At 41.8% G+C, this 25,075-nt stretch overlaps 1 protein-coding gene across 4 annotated transcripts in view; it reads right to left on the minus strand.

Moving 5' to 3' along the window:
* The window catches only part of ccny (cyclin Y), a 71,530-nt gene extending 51,970 nt beyond the window's left edge, over positions 1-19,560 (minus strand). For 3 of the 4 annotated variants that reach the window (XM_014157365.3, XM_014157364.3, XM_014157363.3), the window contains exon 1: positions 18,911-19,560. In XM_014157365.3, coding sequence (XP_014012840.1) covers positions 18,911-19,064 — 154 coding nt within the window. In that variant the 5' untranslated portion in view covers positions 19,065-19,560. 4 annotated transcript variants of the gene reach the window in all.
* Positions 19,561-25,075: the final 5,515 nt, after the last annotated feature.

A 25,075-nucleotide genomic window follows, 5' to 3' on the forward strand; every position in this document is an offset into this window, starting at 1 on the left:
AGCCACTGGGATTTGCACCTATTCTTCAAGGCATAAATGCTCCTGCAACTTCAAGTTGGATGTACAGAAATCTTCCACAGATTCTCAATTGGATTGAGGTCTGGGCTTTGACTAGGCCATTCCAAGACATTTAAGTGTTTCCCCTTAAACCATTCGAGTGTTGCTGTAGCAATATGCTTAGGGTCATTGTCCTGCTGGATGGTGAACTTATGTCCCAGCCTCAAATCTCTGGAAGGCTGAAACAGGTTTCCCTCAAGAATTTCCCTGTATTTAATTCTGACCAGTTTCCCAGTCCCTGCCTATGAAAAACATCCCCACAGCATGATGCTGCCACCACCATGCTTCTTCACTGTGGGGATCGTGTTCTCGGGGTGATGAGAGGTATTGGGTTTGCGCCAGACATAGCGTTTTCCTTGATGTCCAAAAAAGCTCAATTTTAGTCTCATCTGACCAGAGTACCTTCTTCCACATGTTTGGGGAAGAAGGTACGTCTCCCACGCCTTTTGGAGAACACCAAACATGTTTGCTTATTTTTTTCTTTAAGCAATGGCTTTTTTCTGGCCACTCTTCACTAAAGCCCAGCTCTGTGGAGTGTACGGCTTAAAGTGGTCCTCAAATCTCTGCTGTGGAGCTTTGCAGCTCCTTCAGGGTTATCTTTGGTCTCTTTGTTGCCCCTCTGATTAATGCCCTCCTTGCCTGGTCCGTGAGTTTTGGTGGGCAGCCCTCTCTTGGCAGGTTTGTTGTGGCGCCATATTCTTTAAATTTTTTAATAATGAATTTAATGGTGCTCCATGGGATGTTCAAAGTTAGATTTTTTTTTTAAACCGAACCCTGATCAGTACTTCTCCGCAACTTTGTCCCTAACCTGTTTGGAGAGCTCCTTGGTCTTCATGGTGCCGCTTGCTTGCTGGTGCCCCTTGCTTAGTGGTGTTGCAGATTCTGGGGCCTTTCAGAACAGGTGTATATATACTGAGATCATGTGACACTTAAATAAAGTCCACCTGTGTGCAATCTAACTAATTTATGTGACATCTGAAGGTAACTGGTTGCACCAGATCTTATTTAGGGATTCATAGCAAAGGGGGTGAATACATTTGCACACACCACTTTTCCGTTTATAAAAAAAAATTTAAATTATTTAAACAAGTTATTTTTTTATTTTCACTTCATCAATTTGGACTATTTTATGTATGTCCATTGCATGAAATCCAAATGAAAATCAATTTCAATTACAGGTTGTTATGCAACAAAATAGGAAAATCGCCAAGGGGGATAAATACTTTTGCAAGGCACTGTATACACCTCTGAGATAATGTGTCTACAGAGAGCTCAGAGAGGAGGCTGGAGGCCTAGACTGAGAGGTCTGTAGACAGGGGTAGGTGGGTGGTGATGGGTGCAACACTGTACCAGCAGGTAGACATTTGGATGTCATCTAACTTTGGAACATTGTCGGAAGCAATCAGGTGACAAAATAAGCCAATATGACCATACCCGCAGGTCCACACCCACTCCCCAAGTACAGAACCATAGCAGGAGAAAAGAAAAACATTCTAATGGGGCCTTGAGAATTCCATACCTCTATAACTCACAAACATGGAAAACACAAGTTATACATTATCTACACTGTGTATCTCATATAAAAATAGCAATCTAAGCAAATGCAACACTGAAGTCCCTTACCTGTACTACCGTTCAAAGGTTTGGGGTCACGTAGAAATGTCCTTGTTTTGAAAAAAAAAAAGCAAATTGTTTGTCCATTAAAATAGCATCAAATTGATCAGAAATACAGTGTAGACATTTTTATGTTGTAAATGACTATTGGAACCGGAAACGGCAGATTTTTTATGGAATATCTACATAGGTGTACAGAGGCCCACGCTGTGTTAGCTAATCCAAGTTTATCATTTTAAAGGCTAATTGATCATAAGAAAACCCTTTTGCAATTATGTTAGCACAGCTGAAAACTGTTGTTCTGATTAAAGAAGCAATAAAAATGGCCTTCTTTAGACTAGTTGAGTATCTGGAGCATCAGCATTTGTGGGTTCGATTACAGGCTCAAAATGTCCAGAAACAAAGACCTTTCTTCTGAAACTCGTCAGTCTATTATTGTTCTGAGAAATGATGCCTATTCCATGCGAGAAGTTGCCAAGAAACTGAAGATCTCGTACAACGCTGTGTACTACTCCCTTCACAGAACAACGCAAACTGGCTATAACCAGAATAGACAGGGGAGTGGGAGGCCCCGGTGCACAACTGAGCAAGAGGACAAGTACATTAGAGTGTCTAGTTTGAGAAACAGACACCTCACAAGTCCTCAACTGGCAGCTTCATTGAATAGTACCCGCAAAACACCAGACTCAACGTCAACAGTGAAGAGGCGACTCCGGGATGATGGCCTCCTAGGCAGAGTTCCTCTGTCCAGTGTCTGTGTTTTTTGTTTAAAATATATATATATATATATATATATATATATATCATTTTTCTTAAGGGGTGGATTAGCTTTAATATTGCGGATAGAATGTTGCTTCCATCAAGGTAATGGTCTGCATCATTTCCAATCCCCCAGATATTTTTTGGGTAAATATATATATATATCCATATACACACACACATACATAAACACACACACACACACATAGTTGAAGTCGGAAGTTTACATACACTTAGGTTGGAGTCATTAAAACTCGTTTTTCAACCATTCCTCAAATTTCTTGTTAACAAAATATAGTTTTGGCAAGTCGGTAAGGACATCTGCTTTGTGCAAGACACAAGTAATTTTTCCAACAATTGTTTACAGGCAGATTATTTCACTTATAATTCACTGTATCACAATTCCAGTGGGTCAGAAGTTTACATGCACTAAAGTTGACTGTGCCTTTAAACAGCTTGGAAAATTCCAGAAAATGATGTCATGGCTTTAGAAGCTTCTGATAATGTCAATTAGCCCATCTAAGTCAATTGGAGGTGTACATGTGGATGTATTTCAAGGCCTACCTTCAAACTCAGTGTCTCTTTGCTTGACATCATGGGAAAAATCAAAAGAAAGCCAAGACCTCAGAAAAAAAAGTGTAGACCTCAAGTCTGGTTCATCCTTGGGAGCAATTTCCAAACACCTGAAGGTACCACGTTCATCTGTTCAAACAATAGTACGCAAGTATAAACACAATGGGACGGCACAGCCGTCATACTACTCAGGAAGGAGATGCGTTCTGTCTCCTAGAGATGAACGTACTTTGGTGCGAAAAGTGCAAATCAATCCCAGAACAACAGCAAAGGACCTTGTGAAGATGCTGGAGGAAACAGGTACAAAAGTATCTATATCCACAGTAAAACGAGTCCTATATCGACATAACCTGAAAGTCCGCTAAGCAAGGAAGAAGCCACTTCTCCAAAACAGCCATGAAAAAGCCATGAAAAAGCCAGACTACGGTTTGCAACTGCACATGGGGACAAAGATCCTACTTTTTGGAGAAACGTCCTCTGGTCTGATGAAACAAAAATAGAACTGTTCGGCCATAATGACCATCGTTATGTTTGGAGGAAAGAAAGGGAGGCTTGCAAGCCGAAGAACACCATCCCAACCGTGAAGCATGGTGTTTTGCGGGTACTATTTAATGAAGCTGCCATTTGAGGACTTGTGAGGCGTCTGTTTCTCAAACTAGACACTAATGTACTTGTCCTCTTGCTCAGCTGTGCACCGTGGCCTCCCACTCCTCTTTGTATTCTGGTCAGAGCCTGTTTGCGCTGTTCTGTGAAGCGAGTAGTACACAGTGTTGTACGAGATCTTCAGTTTCTTGGCAATTTCTCGCATGGAATAGCCTTAATTTCTCAGAACAAGAATAGACTGTCGAGTTTCAGAAGAAAGGTCTTTGTTTCTGGCCATTTTGAGCCTGGAATTGAACCCACAAATGCTGATGCTCCAGATACACAACTAGTCTAAAGGCCAGTTTTATTGCTTCTTTAATTAGAACAGTTTTCAGCTGTGCTAACATAATTGCAAAAGGGTTATCTAATGATTTAATTAGCCTTTTAAAATGATAAACTTGGATAAAGTTAGCTAACACAACGTGCCATTGGAACACAGGAGTGATGCTTGCTGATAAGGGGCCTTTGTATGCCTATGTAGATATTCCATTACAAATCAACTTAGCACTTTCAATCAACATATCAACACTAGCAATGATAACAGAAGACAAGGGGGATGTTAACAGTATATAAACTATACAGTACAACACACGCACACACACACACACACACACACACACACACACACACATTTAGAGAGAAGTTCATTTAGCTTATGTAATGCGTCACCTGACCTAGGAATGTAATTAGGAGACAGTTGGAGGGCTGAATGGCTGGTCCCAATGAGCACAGTAAATACTGGTCAAAAACAAACAGCACACTTCAAACAACGGCCTCAAACACAGCAGAGGCTACCAGCTACTACTGGCTCCTGGCCTGGAGCTGACCTGTCCCCCCCAGCTTCACTGTAGATTTTTAGTTTCACTCACACCACTGTAGTCTTCCTTTTCTTCATCATACAGTATCATACAGAAATTTGCATCCTGCAGCACTAATTCCCAAAAGTTTTGGGACACTGTAAAGTCCATGGAGAAAAAGAGCACTTCCTCCCAGCTGCCCACTGCATTGAGGCTAGGAAACACTGTCACCACCGATAAATCCACGATAATCGAGAATTTCAATAAGCATTTCTCTACAGCTGGCCATTCTTTCCACCTGGCAACCCCAGCCCGGCCAATAGCTCTGCACCCCCCACAGCAACTGGCCCAAGCCCCGCCCCGCTTCTCCTTCACCCAAATCCAGACAGCTGATGTTCTGATAGAACTGCAAAATCTGGACCTCTACGAATCAGCTGGGCTAGACAATCTGGACCCTCTCTTCCTAAAATTATCCGCCGCCATTGTTGCAACCCCTATTACTAGTCTGTTCAACCATCTGAGATTCCTAAAGATTGGAAAGTGGCCACGGTCATCCCCCCTCTTCAAAGGGGGAGACACTCTAGATGCCAAACTGTTACAGATCAATAACCATCCTGCCCTGCCTCTCTAAAGTCTTCAAAAGCCAAGTGAACAAACAGATCACCGACCATTTCGAATCCCACCATACCTTCTCTGCTATGCAATCCAGTTTCCGAGCTGGTCACGGGTACACCTCAGCCACGCTCAAAGTCCTAAACGATATCATAACAGTACTGTGCAGACGTCTTCATCAACCTGGCTAAGGCTTTCGACTCTGTCAATCACCGTATTCTTATCGGCAGACAACAGCCTTGGTTTCTCTAATGACTGCCTCGCCTGGTTCACTAACTACTTCTCAGATAGAGTTCAGTGTGTCAAATCGGAGGACCTGTTGCCCGGACCTCTGGCAGTCTCTATGGGGGTACCACAGGGTTCAATTCTCGGGCCAACTCTTTTCTCTGTATATATCAATGACGTTGCTCTTGCTGCGGATGATTATTTGATCCACCTCTACGCAGACAGCACCATTTTGTATACATCTGGCCCTTCTTTGGACACTGTGTTAACAAACCTCTAAACGAGCTTCAATGCCATACAACACTCCTTCCGTGGCCTCCAACTGCTCTTAAATGCTAGTAAAACAAAATGCATGCTCTTCAACTGATCGCTGCCCGCACCCGCCCGCCCGACTAGCATCACTACTCTGGACGGTTCTGAATTAGAATATATGGACAACTATAAATACCTACTGTAGGTGTCTGGCTAGACTGTAAGCTCTCCTTCTAGACTCACATTAACCTCTATGGGCTAGGTGGGACGCTTGCGTCCCACCTACTCAACAGCCAGTTGAATCCTGTGGCGTGTTATTCAAATACCTTAGATATGATATTACTTCAATTTTTCAAAAATATGACTATTTTACACCATTTTAAAGATAAGACTCTCGTTAATCTAACCACACTGTCCGATTTCAAAAAGGCTTTACAACGAAAGCAAAACATTAGATTATGTCAGCAGAGTACCGAGCCAGAAATAATCAGACACCCATTTTTCAAGCTAGCATATAATGTCACATAAACCCAAACCACAGCTAAATGTAGCACTAACCTTTGATGATCTTCATCAGATGACAACCCTAGGACATTATGTTATACAATACATGCATGTTTTGTTCAATCAAGTTCATATTTATATCAAAAAACAGCTTTTTACATTAGCATGTGACGTTCAGAACTAGCATACCCCCCGCCCGCAAACTTCCGGCGAATTCACTAACAATTTACTAAATTACTCACGATAAACGTTCACAAAAAGCATAACAATTATTTTAAGAATTATAGATACAGAACTCCTCTATGCACTCGATATGTCCGAGTTTAGCACTCACCAATATCAGATTTACTATTACAAAAGTTTGATTACCTTTTGTTGTCTTCGTCAGAATGCACTCCCGGGACTGCTACTTCAATAACAAATGTTGGTTTGGTCCAAAATAATCCATCGTTATATCCGAATAGCGGCGTTTTGTTTGTGCGTTCCAGAAACTATCCGAAATGGTAAATCAGGGTCGTGCGCATGGCGCAATTCGTGACAAAAAAAAAAATCGAAATATTCCATTACCGTACTTCGAAGCATGTCAACCGCTGTTTAAAATCCATTTTTATGCAATTTTTCTCGTAAAAAAGCGATAATATTCTGACCAGGAATGTCCATTTAGCTAAACAGAGGAAAGAAAACAAAGCTTTCGGTCGACGCGGGCACGAGCCTGAGTCTCACAGTACTGTAACCAGCCACTACCCAAACGCGCTACTTTGTTTCAGCCAGAGCCTGCAAAGCCACTATTCAGCATTTTGCCGCCTTCTGAGAGCCTATGGCAGCCGTAGGAAGTGTCACGGGACAGCTAAGATCCTCACTCTTCAATAAACAGAGACAAGAAGAACGACACCTTGTCAGACAGGCCACTTCCTGCATGAAATCTTCTCAGGTTTTTGCCTGCCATATGAGTTCTGTTATACTCACAGACACCATTCAAACAGTTTTAGAAACTTTAGGGTGTTTTCTATCCAAAGCCAATAATTATATGCATATTCTAGTTACTGGGCAGGAGTAGTAACCAGATTAAATCGGGTACGTTTTTTATCCAGCCGTGTCAATACTGCCCCCTAGCCCTAACAGGTTAATGTTGCTGTAGGCCTCTTGGAAGCCTCCCTGACCAGTTTTCTTCTCGTCTTTTCATACATTTTGGAGGGACGTCCAGTTCTTGGTAATGTCTCTGTGGTGCCATATTTACTGCACTTGATGATGACTGTCTTCACTGTGTTCCATGGTATATGTAATGCTTTGGAAATTCTTTTGTACCCTTTGTACCCTTTTGTATCCCTCTGATGCTTTGGAAGCTCTCTGCGGACCATGGCTTTTACTCTGAAATGCAACTAAGAAAATGTCAGGAAAGTCCTACTAGAACAGCTGAACTTTATTTGTGATTAATCAGAGTCACTTTAAATGATGGCAGGTGTGTAATGACTTCTACTTAACATGAGTTTGAATGTGATTGGTTAATTCTGAACACAGCCACATCCCCAGTTATAAGAGGGTTGCACACTTATGCAACCAGGTTATTGTAAGGTTTTTATTTTTCGTTTTTCCCCCTCGAAGAGTTCAGTTTGTTTTTCAATTGAATTGTTCCCATTAACAGTAGAAAAAGTTCTGACTTGATTTATCTTTGTCTCATTATTTTACATCACAAAAACCTGGCATTTTAACAGGGGTGTGTAGACTTTTTATATCCACTGTACATGATCCAGAGATTGGACAGGGTAGAGAGGAGAGGAGGTTGGCAGCTGGAAGTTTAATCCTAGCCGACCTAGTAAGACTGTGGCTGGCTGCTTTATGCTGGAGCTTTCCTGGAGGCTGAGGGAGAACAGTCTGCGGCTTTCCTGAGCCCTCACATGGCAGGGACCCCCACCCACATAGTGTGATAGTGATCTGGGATACCCACTAGATGGGAACTGCCATCATCTTTAGAATAACATCACTGTAGTACTTTGCTAGCAATTGCTGCTATGATGTTGTTAGGATTAGGTTTATTAAGCAGTTCTGACTCTAGATTGTATGCTTCTTATAATGTATAGCATTGGCTGCTGTACTGTGGCATCGGCTTAAAGAACTACCATGAGTAAGAATGAAAGTTGGAACCTGTAATAATGAATTCAAAACACATTTTTTTATTTTACTAGGCAAGTCAGTTAAGAACAAATTCTTATTTACAATGACGGCCTAGGAACAGTGGGTTAACTGCCTTGTTCAGGGGCAAAACGACAGATGTTTACTTTGTCAGCTCGAGGATCTGATCTTGCAACCTTTCGGTTACTAGTCCAACGATCTAACCACTAGGCTACCTGCCACCCCATAAGCCCCTTTAATTCCAGAAAAAACCCTGCCCCCCCTCAGCAACTGGATCCTGGACTTCTGATGGGCCACCTGAGGGTAGGCAATAACACATCTACCAGCTGACAATCAACATGGGGGCCCCTCAAGGGTGTGTGCTTAGTCTCCTCCTGTACTCTGTTCACCCACGACTGCGTGGCCGTGCACGACTCCAACACCATCATGAAGTTTGTTGGCAACACAACGGTGGTAGGACTGATCACGACAACAATGAGGCAGCCTATAGGAAGGCAGGTCAGAGACAACAACTTCTCCCTCAACGTCAGCAAGACAAAGGAGCTGATCGTGGACTACAAGAAATGGAGGGGAGAGCACGCCCCCATCCACATCAATGGGGCTGTAGTGGAGCGGGTCGAGAGATTCAAGTTCCTCGGTATCCACATCTAAAAGAATTAAAGGGATACTTCAGGATTTTGGCAATGAAGACCTTAATCTACTTCCCTAGAGTCATAAGATTTCGTGGATACCATTTTGAACGTCTATCTGCATTAGGGTTGCAAAGGGTCGGAAACTTTCCGGGAAATTTTCCATGGAATTGTAACCATCTGCATAGACAGTGCATTCTTCCATCACATGTACAGCTGATTCTCAAGATGTTGCCCACTAATGAGATGCTATTGAGCCCACACTACTACACTGTCTGAGCCATGGACTACATGCTTACTGGTAAGTTTTGATTACAATACTGGGTGGGGTGAATATATTTTATATGACACATGATTTTAACTAGTAACTAGTATCCTACAGCAAAGTGTGTTTAAATCATTTCTAACTTATTAACAATTTCTGCTAGTTAGTTTTTGCTACCATGTGGGTTTTAGCTTGCTTGAGCCTGCTAACTGAGGAGTTTTAATTCACGTGTTTCCATACGTTTCATTTTAAAACATGCATCTTACAAAGGAGTTGTTTAGTCTAACTGCTTAACTATTTATCTGGATATGGAATTGTATTTGTTGATTTTTTACTCATTTTTTTCTAATCTTTACTCTAATCACATGTGAGGAATGCAACAAGTGCATATAGTTCCCTCAGCGCTCACAACAAGCAACCTCTGACAAAAGTCCCTCTACTTCTATTTAAGGTGAAAATGATGAATCAGACACCTTATTGATAGCAACAGCTCATGGTCCTCCTGGAATCAGAAGTTTTTTTGACTCAATGGAGGAACGTAGTCAGAGAAATGCTGATGAATGTCTTGCTTGAGCTGTGTATGCAACTGGTTCACCTCTGATGCTCACAGGCAATGTGTATTGGAAGAGATTTCTGAATGTTCTTCGCCCAGCATACACCCCTCCAACCAGACATGCTTTATCTACTAATTTGCTGGATACAGAGTTCAAGTGAAGGTCAAGCAAATCATTGAGAAAAGACTGTATTGCAATCATCTCTGATGGGTGGTCGAATGTTCGTGGGCAAGGAATAATTAACTACATCATCTCCACCCCTCAACCAGTATTCTACAAGAGCACAGACACAAGGGACAACAGACATACCGGTCTCTACATTGCAGATGAGCTGAAGGCAGGCATCAATGACCTTGGACCACAGAAGGTATTTGCACTGGTGACAGACAATGCTGCGAACATGAAGGCTGCTTGGTCTAAAGTGGAGGAGTCCTACCCTCACATCACACCCATTGGCTGTGCTGCTCATGCATTGAATCTGCTCCTCAAGGACATGATGGCACTGAAAACAATGGATACACACTACAAGAGAGCCAAGGAAATGTTTAGGTATGTGAAGGGTCATCAAGTTATAGCAGTAATCTACCTTACCAAGCAAAGTGAGAAGAATAAGAGCACCACATTGAAGCTGCCCAGCAACACCCGTTGGGGTGGTGTTGTCATCATGTTGGACAGTCTCCTGGAGGGGAAGGAGTCAAGAAATGGCCATATCACAGTCAATATGGACAGCCCCATCAAGAGGATCCTCCTAGATGATCTATTTTGGTAGAGAGGGGTAAGCAGCCTGAAACTCCTGAAACCTATAGCAGTAGCCATTGCACGGATTGAGGGAGACAATGCCATCGTGTCTGATGTTCAGACTCTGCTTGTAGATGTAAGAGAAGAAATCCGTACTGCCCTGCCCACTTCACTGTTGCTCCAAGCAGAGGAAACTGCAGTTTTGAAATACATCAAAAAGCGTGAAGACTTCTGCCTGAAGCCCATACACACCGCAGCGTACATGTTGGACCCCAAGTATGCTGGCAAGCGCATCCTGTCTGGTGCAGAGATCAACAAGGCCTATGGTGTCATCACTACCGTGTCTGGGATAGAGATGCAATATGGCAGTCGTGCCAACATATCTCATCAGCCAACTGGTGGAAGGGACTTTGTGGATCTGAGGCTCTTTCCCCTGTTGCCTCCATCATCCTCCAAATCCCACCAACACCAGCCGCCTCAGAGCGCAACTGGTCCTTGTTTGGGAACACACACACAAAAGCACGCAACAGGCTGACCAATACAAGGGTTGAAAAATGTGTGGCTATCTGGGCAAATCTGAGGCTTTTTGAGCCTGACAACGAGCCATCCTCAACAAGGTTGGAAAGTGACAGTGAAGATGAGGCCTCAGAGTCTGATGTTCAAGAGGTGGACATTGAGGAGTTCCAGACATGGAAGCCTAAGAGGAAGACAACCAAAGCTGTCATTTCTAGACTATCACTTTACAGATGTATGTTGAAAACGTTTTTGGGAGATGCGATGGATCATTTGGAATCATTCAATATTCCCTTTCTTTTGTCGTTCAGTGAAATCATCCATGTGAAGAGTCAACTCATTTAATTAAAGTTCAATTCATTACTAAATAGTTTTACATTTCTATTGAAAGGATTTAATCATTTGCAATTATGTCTACTTATGATAAGGTAAAAGGTTTGTCTCCATATGACATGATAAATATATCCAATGCAAAAAACATCTACATTTAAATTGCAAACTACCTGCCCTCCAGGACACCTACACCACCCGATGTCACAGGAAGACCAAAAAGATCATCAAGGACATCAACCACCCGAGCAACTGCCTGTTCACACTGCTATCATCCAGAAGGCGAGGTCAGTCCAGGCGCATCAAAGCGGGGACCAAGAGACTGAAAAACAGCTTCTATCTCAAGGCCATCAGACTGTTAAACAGCCATCACTAACATTGAGTGGCTGCTGCCAACATACTGACTCATCTCTAGCCACTTTAATAATGAACAAATTGATGTAATAAATGCATCACTAGCCACTTTAAACAATGCAACTTTATATAATGTTTACATACCCTACATTACTCATCTCATATGTATATACTGTACTCTATACCATCTACTGCATCTTGCCTATGCCGTTCGACCATCGCTCATTCATATATTTTTATGTACATATTATTATTAATTCTTTTACACTTGTGTGTATAAGGTAGTTGTGAAATTGTTAGGTTAGATTATGTTAGATATTACTGCATGGTCGGAACTAGAAGCACAAGCATTTCGCTACACTCGCATTAACATCTGCTAACCATGTGTATGTAACAAATAACATTTGATATATTTCCGTTAATTCCCATATATTCCCACGGAAAGTTTCCACCTCTGAATATTCCCCAAAATGTGCATTGACCTTTATTTGCACTCACTTCACCCCTACCCATATTTACATAACGTAGCTACCTCAATTACCTCGTACACCTGCACATTGACTCTGTATTGGTAATCCCTGTATATAGCCATGTTATGTTTACTCATTATTGCTATTCATTATTCACTGTGTATTTATTCTTTGTGTCACTACTTACATTTTGTATTTGCTTTTGTATCTTTAAAGGGATACTTCGAGATTTTGGCAATGCCCTTTTATCTACTTCCCCAGAGTCAGATGAACTCACGGATACCATTTTTATGTCTCTGTGTCCAGTATGAAGGCAGTTAGAGGTAGTTTCGCGAGCCATTGCTAATTAGCATTAGCGCAATGACTGGATGCCTATAGGTACCTGCTAGATAAAGGGCCTCATTGCCAAAATCCAGAAGTATCCCTTTAACTCTGCATTGTTGGAAAAAGACCCGTAAGTAAGCATTTCACTGTTAGTCTACACCTGTTGTTTACGAAGCATGTGACTAATTATTTATTTGACATCACTGAATTCATGTGCCCGAAGCCAGGAACTCCGGATACTGAGTTAAAGCACTGGGTAGGTAACAGGGTGAGGAGTTGAGGCTGTAGTGTGTTGTTTTACCCAACATCTGTGTTATGTGAATACCGGTTGGTTTCTCTGATTGTTAATCACAGATTACGTCCCAAAATGCTACCCTATTCCCTATGTAGTGCACTACTTTTGACCAGAGTGCTGTGGGCCCTGGTCAAAAGTTGGGCACTAAATAGGGAATAGGATGCCATGTGGGCCGCAGAAAGAGGTCTCATTAACAATGCTGGTGTTAATGACTGGTGACTCATCACATTAGTAATTTCCTATGCAGCTTCCCAGGGGTTTACTGACTGGACAAACTGTCTGAGACACCACCCAACTCATCACATCACAGTGGTCTCTCTCTCTCTCTCTCACACACACACAGGTCTCACACATGTGCTACTAACACATTGATGATACTATTACTTATAGGTCATTATTCATCATCACTTGTCTGTATTCTCAAATTGTCCTAATAGCCTAGAATCCAAACTGACTATCGCTCCTTTTCACCATTGCTTCACAATGAAACAGAGCAACATTCAGTTTGGATTCCAGGCTACCTGTATACCTGTTCACTGCAATCATCCTACATTCTCCTGGTAAACTGAATCAGCTAGAGCTCGACCGATATATCGGTTCACCGATGTTAACAGACGATATTAGCCTTTTACCTCTATATCGATACCTGCCGGTAAATCCAAAATAACTGATATTGAATAAACAGGATGAGAAAAGGGAATCTCAGGCTGATCTGAACACTTCTGGCCATTCTCATGATGTGTCATTATTGTCACAATGCATTAAATCAACATTTGAAGCATAGTTATTGGACAGTTGCTCTTTTGGATGGCAATTGATGAGATTTCAGTATGGAAAAATGACATGTTTTCATTTCCCTGTAGTAAAACAGTATATCGGGCCCATATATCGGTATAGGTAATTTTTTCCCAAAAAAAATTGAACTCAAAAACCATATCGGTCGGGCTCTAAAATCTACATCTCATCATTATAGGCTTACACGGAACCCAAACCGGCTGCGCACGTGCGCCATCGTGCAAAAATGTATTTTGTCCCCCCACACCAAACGCGATCACAACATGCAGGTTAAAATATCAAAACAAACTCTTGGGGACAGGTCAAAAAGCATTAAACATTTCTGGCAATTTAGCTAGCTAGCTTGCTGTTGCTAGCTAATTTGTCCTGGGATATAAATATTGAGTTATTTTACCTGAAATGCACAAGGTCCTCTACTCTGACAATTAATCCACACATAAAACGATCAACCAAATTGTTTCTAGTCATCTCTCCTCCTTCTAGGCTTTTTCTTCTCTTGACTTTAATATTGCGATTGGCAACTTTCATAAATTAGGTGCATTAACGCCACTGACCTCGTTCGTCTTTCAGTCACCCACGTGGGTATAACCAATGAGGAGATGGCATGTGGGTACCTGCTTCTATAAACCAATGAGGAGATGGGAGAGGCAGGACTTGCAGCGCGATCTGCGTCAGAAATAGAACTGATTTCTATTTTAGCCCTTGGCAACGCAGATGCTCGTTGGCGCGCGAGCAGTGTCGTCAGCCTCACCCCCAGACATTTTCATCAACACAATACTATGACAGGGCTATAAATGTCCTAACTACAGGTTATACATTGATCTTTCCACAGAATACCTGTGCCAGCTAAGATCTCCACTCACAGTTCTCCTCTCGCCCCTAAACAGCGTCTGCTCTCACATGATCCTTTTATTCTGTCCGTCTCATTTTAGAGGCATAAATTGCATTAGTGGAGGGAGGCTGCCTGTCTGGAAGGGAGCTCTGCTTGCTTAAAAACATTTAACAGCTGTAGAGCACACTCGCTGCATTAAACTCACACCAGATTAGGGCTGTAGCCTGGACAGCTCCACAAACACACACAGGCTGGTGTGGGATAAACACAAACACAACAGTGATGCGCGGGTTGACTCACAACCGTCAGCCCCCGCGGTTAAATCCACGGGGCGGGCGGGTTTAAAGTCATGACATACTGTGTGGATGAAGGGCGGGGGGCGGGTTGAATAAAGACAAATCAATAGCCTTCCTTAAAGTTGCACTATGGAGAAATCGCTCAGCCATTTCCTGGTTGCTAAAACGTAATAGTTTGCTTAATTTCAGTTTATGTGACAGAATAAGCTACTATAGTGTAGAGAATCATTGTACCATCTAAACCACTGTGAAATACACTTTCCATAAGCAAAAATATGGTTCTTTCAGCTGTTTGAAGCTGGTGTACAAAACCGAAAGTAAAAAAACTAAAACTAAACAACGGGAAGCATAGAAATAGCACACATAGAACAGATCTACCGCTTTAGTCTTGCTTTCAAGTAGAATGATAGATGTATAACTCACATTTCGATGTGAATTTGGTCAGGTCGCCCAAAAAGTGACATATTGCCACTTGAAAAAAAATCCATAAATGTATAATTATTGTGCAATTTATATCTATAGGCTACATTGAGGTTTTTATTTCATTATTTTAGGCTATTTGGCATTAGTGCATAAGCCTAAGCTTTGGGGCCTAACTATACACACACTAAATAGCCTACACACCAACCACCAAATGCTTTTGGGAACGGGCAGAAAAAGTGAACGCCAATCCACCGAGGCAAAATAGACAATGTCAGAGTTTAATTCATGAAGAGAAAAGCTGCAAAAAGGAGAGTTGAAAATAAAGAGAAGAGATGGCCATAAAAGTAATGTTTTGAAAAGATTTGATGAAGTGGTAAAAGAGAATGATAGCAGTTTCGGCTATGTTACGTGTGATGATTGTGAGGCAACTGTCACAAGAAGGGGACTTCAAATCAGGGGTGCAACTTTCCCTGGGGACCAAAAAAAAGCATTTTTGTCTCCCCGTTTTATCCTTGGAATGTGATACAAAAGGAGGTAATGGTATGCTTTAGGTCCAAGTGGATGCCTCTGAGCGTCGGGTAGGCTGTTTGGAGTGTTTATCCGACTGGATAAAATTTTAAAATAAATTTAAAAAAATATATATAGAGAGTACCAGTCAAAAGTTTGGACACACCTACTCATTCAAGGGTTTTTCTTTATTTTACCTATTTTCCACATTGTAGAATAATAGTGAAGACTTCAAAACTATGAAATAACACATATGGAATGAATGTAATAACCAAAAAAATGTGTTAAACAAATCAAAATATATTTTATATTTGAGATTCTTCATAGTAGCCACCCTTTGCCTTGATGACAGCTTTGCACACTCTTGGCATTCTCTCAACCAGCTTCATGAGGTAATCACCTGGAATGCATTTCAATTAACAGGTGTGCCTTCTTAAAAGTTCATTTGTGGAATTTCTTTCCTTCTTAATGCGTTCGAGCCAATCACTTGTGTTGTGACAAGGTAAGGATGGTATACAGAAGATAGCCCTATTTGGTAAAAGACCAAGTCCATATTATAGCAAGAACAGCTCAAATAAAGAAAGAGAAACGACAGCCCATTATTACTTTAAGACATGAAGGTCAGTCAATCCAGAACATTTCAAGAACTTTGAAAGTTTCTTCAAGTGCAGTAACAAAAACCATCAAGCGCTATGATTAAACTGGCTCTCATGAGGACCGCCACAGGAAAGGAAGACCCAGAGTTACCTCTGCTTTAGATGAGAAGTTAATTTGATTTAACTGCACCTCAGATTGCAGCCCAAATAAATGCTTCACAGAGTTCAAGTAACAGACACATCTCAGCATCAACTGTTCATGGTCAAATTGCTGCAAAGAAACCACTACTAAAGGACACCAATGAGAAGAAGAGACTTGCTTGTGCCAAGAAACATGATCAGTGGAAATCTGACCTTTGGTCTGATGAGTCCAAATTTGAGATTTATGGTTCCAACCACCGTGTCTTTGTGAGACGCAGAATAGGTGAACGGATGATCTCTGCATGTGTGGGTCCCACCGTGAAGCATGGAGGAGGAGGAGGTGTGATGGTGTGGTGGTGCTTTGCTGGTGAAAGTGTGTGATTTATTTAGAATTCTTGGCACACTTAACCAGCATGGCTACCACAGCATTCTGCAGCAATACGCCATCAGATCTGGTTTGCTCTTAGTGGGACTATAATTTGTTTTTCAACAGAACAATGACTCAAAACACACCTTCAGGCTGTGTAAGGGCTATTTGACCAAGGAGCGTGATGGAGTGCTGCATCAGATGACCTGGCCTCCACAATCACCCGACCTCAACCTAATTGAGATGGTTTGGGATAAATTGGACCGCAGAGTGAAGGAAAAGCAGCCAACAAATGCTCAGCATATGTGGGAACTCCTTCAAGACGGTTGGAAAAGCATTCCTCATGAAGCTGGTTGAGAGAAAGCCAAGAGTGTGCAAAACTGTCATCAAGGTAAAGGGTGGCTACTTTGAAGAATCTCAAATAAAAAATATATTTTGATTTGTTTAACACTTTTTTGGTTACTACATGATTCCATATGTGTTATTGCATAGTTGTGATGTCTTCACTATTATTCTACAATGTGGAAAATAGGTAAAATAAAGAAAAACCCTTGAATGAGTAGGTGTGTCCAAAATGTTGACTGCTAATGTATGTATGTATGTATGTATGTATGTATGTATGTATGTATGCATGTATGTATAATGCCCCCCCCCTCTTCTTAAATTAAACTGAAATCTGGACACTGACTGTAGGTCTATGACATCTCACATAACCTTAATATTAACTTCTGCAAAATGTAGCATTTATTGCAGTAAAATGATACACTAAATGTAAGCAACATTTTTACTCAGGAACAGGAATGAAGAAATATGATGCATTTCTTTCACCATCTTGAGAGAATGCAAATGCACAGTTAGATAAAGGAAATGGAAGGGAAACCTAGTCAGTTGCACAACTGAATGCATTTAACCTAAATGTGTCTTCCACATTTAACCCAACCCCTCCTTTCATCCACATCCACGGCGCCTGGGGAGCTGTTGTTGTTGGGGGTTAACTGCCTTGCTCAAGAACAGAGCGGCAGATTTTTACACCTTGCCGGCTCAGGGATTCAAACCAGCGACGTTTTGGTTACTGTCCTAATGCTCTTAACCGCTAGGCTACCTGCCACAGATACCATCTGTAGAGGTGCTATCATTATCAGCTTCATAAAAGCTAATTGTAGGCTATTTCAACTACATACAATAAGAAATCCAAGCGAAACTGAAATCTTACCAGAAACATGTTGGGTCCCTTTCAAAGCGTTCTACTTCCTTACAACCGGTCAAACTGATGTCACTTGGAAATTTTGCACTGAAAATCTGGCTTTATTTATTTTTTGTATTGCATTTTATCCCAGGTCCCTAAATGTCTTTGCTCTGCGAAAGAAGCAGAGATGACAGAGAGCTTAGCCAATGTCAACTAGATTGAAGCATTAATTCTATTGATTTATGATATTATTATGGTGAGGGTTTATTTAGTCTTCTAGGGCAACATATAATGACAGAAGAGAAGCTGCATGTACTTAATTCTAGACAAGTTGACTAACAAATAGCCTACCAAAATGTTGGAAATTATCAGCAGAAACATCTAAATCAGGCAACAAAAAATCTTGCTCCCCCTGTCAAAAGAAAATCGTTCTGCAATATCTGACTGTAGCCCACAGCGCATTTTCTATATTAGCAGGTTAGGGTCAGGTGCAGGCCTCAGATTTTCACATACAGTCGGGCGGTTGCGGATTGGTTATTAGCAATTGCAAGCTGGTGCGGGTGAACAAACAGCTGACCCGCACACCACTAACACACACACACACACACACACACACACCAAAAGTACTTTGGTCCTCCCATAACACACCCATTGCATGGAAGGGCCCTATGGAGGGGCCCAGAGTAGAGGACTAGACTCTCCCCAGTTCCGACCAACACACACACAAACCCAGGAAGGCAGTCCAGCCCAGCCCCGGTCCCACAGGCACTGACAGACGTCACAGGATGCATTCTCAATGGCACCCTATTTCCTATATAGTGCACTATTGAGCCTTGGGAATAGGGTGCGGGGTATTCTCATAATGGATAACTGAATGAGCAAGTTAGGGGATTTTTTTCTGGGTATAAGGGAAATGACTGCATTGCAAAAACAGTTTTTGTTTTAGTTGTTTTTTCTGTTTCATGTGCATTGCCCTATCTAAATGGAGTTTTCCATAATCATGACATTAAGCATCAATTTCCTTTAGCCTAACATGTTATAGGCCTAACCAAATATAGGCTATTAAAATCACATTCAATAACACTTAAACCTCGCATGAGTGTGGGAAGAACACATGATTTATGTCCTACCGTCCATATTCTCTCTGTCGCTGATGTGTTGTAGGTTGCAGCCCGTATCCTCTCTACTCAGCTCCGCTTCGGGGCGGTAGGGTTCTAGCCTCGAATGGGCATTTCTCCGGATCTTGGGGCTCGACGATACGCAGCAGGAGGTGGTGTTCCCCATCGTTAGGTCCCTGTAGTAGGCTAGAAAGGCTAAAGTATATTTTCCGTCAGCGTCTTCCTAGGTCTCGAAACGGATGGATGAGAGAGATGGGGCGTAAACGCGGATTCTTTGTCAGCGCGCGGGTAGATAGAACTGCAGAAATATTCGTTCGATTACACACCCTTGTCCGGTCCTGACTTGCGGCAGCTGTAACATAGAGCCATTTAAAACTAGAAGGAACAAATACATCAGAATGCTAGGCTACTCCCCCTGAGCCAAATCCCCCCGCGGACCCAGAAATCTGCTCTGCCCACGCAATCTCCAGGTTTACCGTCGGCTGTTGCCTTACAATTTGAACCAAATCTGCAATGTCGTTTTAATAATTTTAGAACTATTCGAATAACACTCTGATCTCGTTCAAGATACAGCGCTACATTGTAACAGACGCATCCGTTTGTCAGTGCAGCAAGCAACACTTACAGCAAGCAACACTGTAGCCGTTTGATGGAAAAGGTTCCGGTTCAAGTGGGTGGTTACAAACTAGCTCGCTGAAATACGTGAGAAAGGACCATACCATACTGTAGCCTAGGTTTACTTTTCCCTCTCTTCAAGTAGTGCGCACATTCTCTAGGTCTAGGAAATGGTGTGTAGCCCTATCTAGGCTACACAGTAATAACTGTTCTTTTTATTATCATGTTTAAATGCGTAGATTAGATTTATTGTATCAAAGAATGTACACAAATTGTGACCCAATTGTAAAATCAATCAATACATGTGCATAGGTCATAAAACATGTACAAACAAAAACATTGTCTCTGCTCATAATTGTGTGCCATTCAAAACATTCTACAATATTCAAAATTATATTTGAATCTCCCATCAATTGATTGAAGACCAGCCATCCGTTAATCTATTGTATTCCTATTGAATGAGGTTGAAAATGGCCTGTTGCTGTTAACAGTAAATGCCTCTGTGAGATTATCTGGGATTAGTGAATGTTAATGTAAACAGAAAGGAATCCTGATTTATAATCCATTATAGTGAATGGCACACTTTCATCTGGCAGAGGTGCAACGTCCTGACATGCCTCTGTAGACTGAACTGTGTTCATGACAATGTATAGAAATGGGACATATGTGAAATACGAGCTATAATGTACTGTAGTAGTTACATTGATATCAGTAGGTCTATATATATTGTCTGCTGTAGTGCTTTAGTGCGTCCTACTGGTGCAGACATCTCATTACAAGTCAGAAACAAAATACAAATGTTGAAAAAGGCTAAATCAAGAGGCTTATTTTGTGATGCTGTTGAACTGAGTGGGGAGCAGTGTAGGTCTACTGCAAGCTGTTTTACATTCACCGTCACTAGGCTCAGTAAACAAAACCAACTGATGCACATTTTGAAATCTGCAAGGCTTAAAAATCTGGGCTCCTGAGTGGTGTAGCGGTCTAAGGCACCGCATCTCAGTGCTAGAGGTGTCACTACAGTCCCTGGTTCAATTCCAGGCTGTATCACAACCGGCCGTGATTGGGAGTCCCATAGGGCGGTGCACAATTGTCCCAGCGTCATCCGGGTTTGGCCGGGGTAGGCCGTCATTGTAAAAAGTAATTTGTTCTTTACTGACTTGCCTAGTTAAATAAATACAAATTAAAAGTGCAAAATGACAGAGGATCTGTGAGAGAGACTTTGCTTACTCTGGGAGAAGTTTTAGGGGTAAAGGGTTGTAGGTCTTTATTGCATACCCTTACTTATAGGTCAGTGGTTATAGGCTAAAGAAAGCATTGCACTGTTATGAGGATGAAGATGATGGTCAAGTAGTACTTGTAAATGTATCCACATGGTGGAGAAAGGATCTCAAATCAAAATCATGTGATAAGTAACACAGTTTTGTCATTTAGCAGACACTCTAATCCAGAGTGATTTACAGGAGCAATTAAGGTTAAGTGCCTTGCTCAAGGGCACATCGACAGAGTTTTTAGCTAGAATGCTCAGGAATTCAAATCAGCAAACTTCCAGTTACTGATCCAACGCTCTTAATCGCTAGGCTACCTGCCGCCCACTGTCCACTAGGGAGAGCAAGCATCTTACATGGAAAATTACACGAGCCTCAAAATAGTAGTCTATACTGCTTCAAGTGAAATATTAAACAAGCAATTCAACCTCAGACACATTATTTGTATGTCAAACTGTTCAGCCTCAGATATTGGACACATTACTTTCAGAAATCCTCTCCTCATGTTCTACTGCACTGTCTTTTCTCTCTGAATGGTAGTGAGTTCAGATTGTTGTTTCATAATCAGGGGTTAAATAGGGACATAGCCACAGGAATTAGGGGTGCTGAGGGTGCTGCAGCACCCCCTGAAAAATCTGAAGAAAAAAAAAACAATCCTAAAAAAAAAGATTTTTTTTCTCTCACAAAACCAGTGCACTGGGCCTTTACTAGTCCTGTATCAGCGGACCGATATAGAAAGGAAAGGGAGATACCTAGTCAGTTGTCCAACTGAATGTATTCAACTGAAAGGTGTCTTCCACATTTAACCTAACCACTCTGAATCAGAGAGGTGCGGGGACCTGCCTTAATCGACATCCATGTCTTCGGCACCCAGGGAACAGTGGGTTAACTGCCTTGCTCAGGGGCAGAACGACTGAGCCGTCTGTAGCACAGCCAAAAAATAAAATCTCGGTCCTCCGTCCTGTTCGGTTTGGCTAGGGTTAGGGTGGAATTGAGATGTGGATATGAAGCTAGGGTTAGGTTTAGTAGTTATAGGTTGTGGTTGAAGCCAGGATTTGGGTTGAACCGGGATGTGGACATGAAGCTAGGGTTAGGTTTAGTAGTTATAGGTTGTGGTTGAAGCCAGGATTTGGGTTGAACCGGGATGTGGACATGAAGCGGGGGGGGGGGTGGCCGGAGGGTTGCCGGGAGGGCTGGCTGGGCTAGGTAGAGTTATAGGTTGTGGTTGAAGCCAGGATTTGGGTTGAACCGGGATGTGGACATGAAGCTAGGGTTAGGTTTAGTAGTTATAGGTTGTGGTTGAAGCCAGGATTTGGGTTGAACCGGGATGTGGACATGAAGCTAGGGTTAGGGGACTGGGCTGACTCTTCCTTTGCAGCTGGTTCAATAGCAGTATGTCTGTGGGTTATATGCACATCCCAAACATAACTACCAGTGCCGGCCAAAAATACTGACAATTTGAAAGAAAAGCCCCCAAATGGTGCTGTATATGTTGGTGCATGAATACAGTAAAGCAAGAATTGGAACAGCATTAGCCACGTGCAGGCTTTTCTCAACAGATAGCCATTGCAGCAACCCTACCTCCACTCTATCAAATCTGATTTATGGTGAAATTGCTTAGAAAGTCAAATATATCTATAGGGCTCAAACACAACTTTTTTGTTCATAGAAGGTACTAGTGCTCACAACATTAAAGTTAGGTGCACCAAACAGTATAGGAGCACCAGAAAAATCCTACCTTTGAAGCACATACCTGGACTAGCCTATCCAGCCCCTTTCCTGTCTCCCGGTGCCATTTTACATCATAGGCCACCTGGGCAAGTTACAGGTTGTTAGCCAGCTATGTAAAATGACTGGACAAGGTTGTTTGTTAAACAAATAGTTAGCGGCCCGTGAATAAGCTAATTTAAAATGGCCAGTGACATGGTTTATAAAATTATAACATTTGACCTGTGATTCTGAGATAGAAATAAAAAAAATGTAGCTCCACTAATATCATAACTTTTTAACAGTTTTGGATGGAGACGAGCAGTTTTCATTAATCATGGTTCACAGAACAGAAAACTGAAGGAGGCTTTTATATATTTAAAAAATGGTTGCCAATGGGTTCAGGGACCAATAACAATGGGAATACAACACAGGAGGCGATTTTGAAACGTATATAAACCTCCTTAAACCTTCAAATCCGTAAACCCTCAAGAAGGTGGAGTTGAATTTCCTTTTCACACTCACAATCAGAGGTAAAATGAAGGATACAATGTAGAGACTTTGCTCATCGCCCAAATATGATAAAAATGTAACAGCCAGAGCTCACCGTACAAAAAACAAAAGTAACAACTTTGCTTTCACCCAGTGGCACAAATATAATTTTGCCATTACATAAACATTTTAGGTGCACTGGTGCCTAGATATTATCTCAAATTCCTAGAACCTTCAACGTTTGTGATAAGTGCGTCGAGGCATGTGTGCTTGTAGAGTAAGCTAAATTGTTATCGACAGGAGCAAAAGGGGAGAAAAAAGACTCCCTGCATCAATACCGTGGCAGCCTTGAGGACTGTACAATCATAGTGTTTTACTCAAAGTACAGCACAGCATGTTCTGTAAAGAAAACCAAGCCAAGACTGACAATCAACAGAACAAGGTGATAAATCTCCCACCCAAGTCAACAGAGTGGTACACATTCAGTACACAGCTTGGCCCTTGGATAAGCGATTAAGTTGGCAAATGTTAAATAACCCGATTGATGGTGATGTGTCTGTGCCAGGCATTATAACAAGTAGTCCATGTTAGTTATCCAATAGCCTCTTATATGATGCTGTGATTAAATTGTAGCTAATTACCTTAACATAATTGAAAACTCTTACTTTTCAGGTACACAGTGCCTTCAGAAAGTATTCAGACCCCTTGACTTTTTCCACATTTTATTACGTTACAGCCTTATCCTAAAATTGATTGTAAAAAATGTTTCTCTCATCAATCTACACACAATACCCCATAATGAGAAAGCAAAAACTGTTAAAATACATAAATAAACTGAAATATCACAATTACATATTCAGACTCCTTAAATCAGTAGTTTGTTGAAGCACCTTTGGCAGCAATTACAGCCTCGAGTCTTCTTGGGTTTGACGCTACAAGCTTGGCACACCTGTATTTGGGGAGTTTCTCCCATTCTTCTCTGCAGATCCTCTCAAGCTCTGTCAGGTTGGATGGGGAGTGTTACTGCACAGCTATTTACAGGTCTCTCCAGAGATGTTCCACAGGGCTCTGGCTGGGCCACTCAAGGACATTCTGAGACTTATCCCAAAGCCCCCCCCCCCCCCCCTGCGATGTCTTGGCTGTGTGCTTAGGGTCGTTGTCCTGTTGGAAGGTGAACCGCCCCAGTCTGAGGTCCTGAGCAGGTTTTCATCAAGGATCGCTCTGTTCTTTGCTCCGTTCATTATTGCCTCGATCCGACTAGTCTCCCAGTCCCTGCCGCTGAAAAACATCCACACAGCATGATGCTGCCACCACCATGCTTCACCGTAGGGATGGTGCCAGGTTTCCTCCAGACATGACACTTGGTATATTTTGGTACCCTTCCCCAGATCTGTGCCTCGACACAATCCTGTCTCGGAGCTCTACGGACAATTCCTTCGACCTCATGGCTTGGTTTTTGCTGTGATATGCACTGTCAACTGTGGGACCTTTTATAGACAGTTGTGTGCCATTCCAAATCATGTCCAATCAATTGAATTTACCACAGGTGGACTCCAATCAAGTTGTAGAAAAAACTCAAGGATGATCAATGGAAACAGGATGCACCTGAGCTCAATTTCGAGTCTCATAGCAAAGGGTCTGAATACTTATGCAAATAAGGTGTTTGTTTTTCATTTATTTACAAACATTTCTAAAAACCCGTTTTCGCTTTGTCATTATGGGGTATTGTGTGTAGAATGCCGACAACATTTTATTTAATCAATTTTAGAATAAGGCTGTAACGTAACAACATTTGGAAAAAGTCTAGGGGTCTGAATACTTTCTGAATGCACTGTATATGTGTGAAATGTAATTAATCAAATGTATATTCACAGCTGGAGATTTGGTACAGGCAGGCATATTATGATGCATCTTTTGTAAGTAAGCAAATGTTTTCATTCATTGTAAAGTACCTGGGACAGGGAGCCCATTATTGCGTTAAAATTGTGTTACTGCAACTAACATTAAAATGGTTACTTTGAGCAATATGAAAACTATATCAAGGTCAGTTAATTAAAATACAGAGAAATCACACCAAAAATGTGATTTTCAATGCTGT

Source organism: Salmo salar, chromosome 19 (genome assembly GCF_965601325.2).
Source record: "Salmo salar chromosome 19, fSalSal1, whole genome shotgun sequence".
Taxonomy (NCBI): Eukaryota; Metazoa; Chordata; class Actinopteri; order Salmoniformes; family Salmonidae; genus Salmo; species Salmo salar.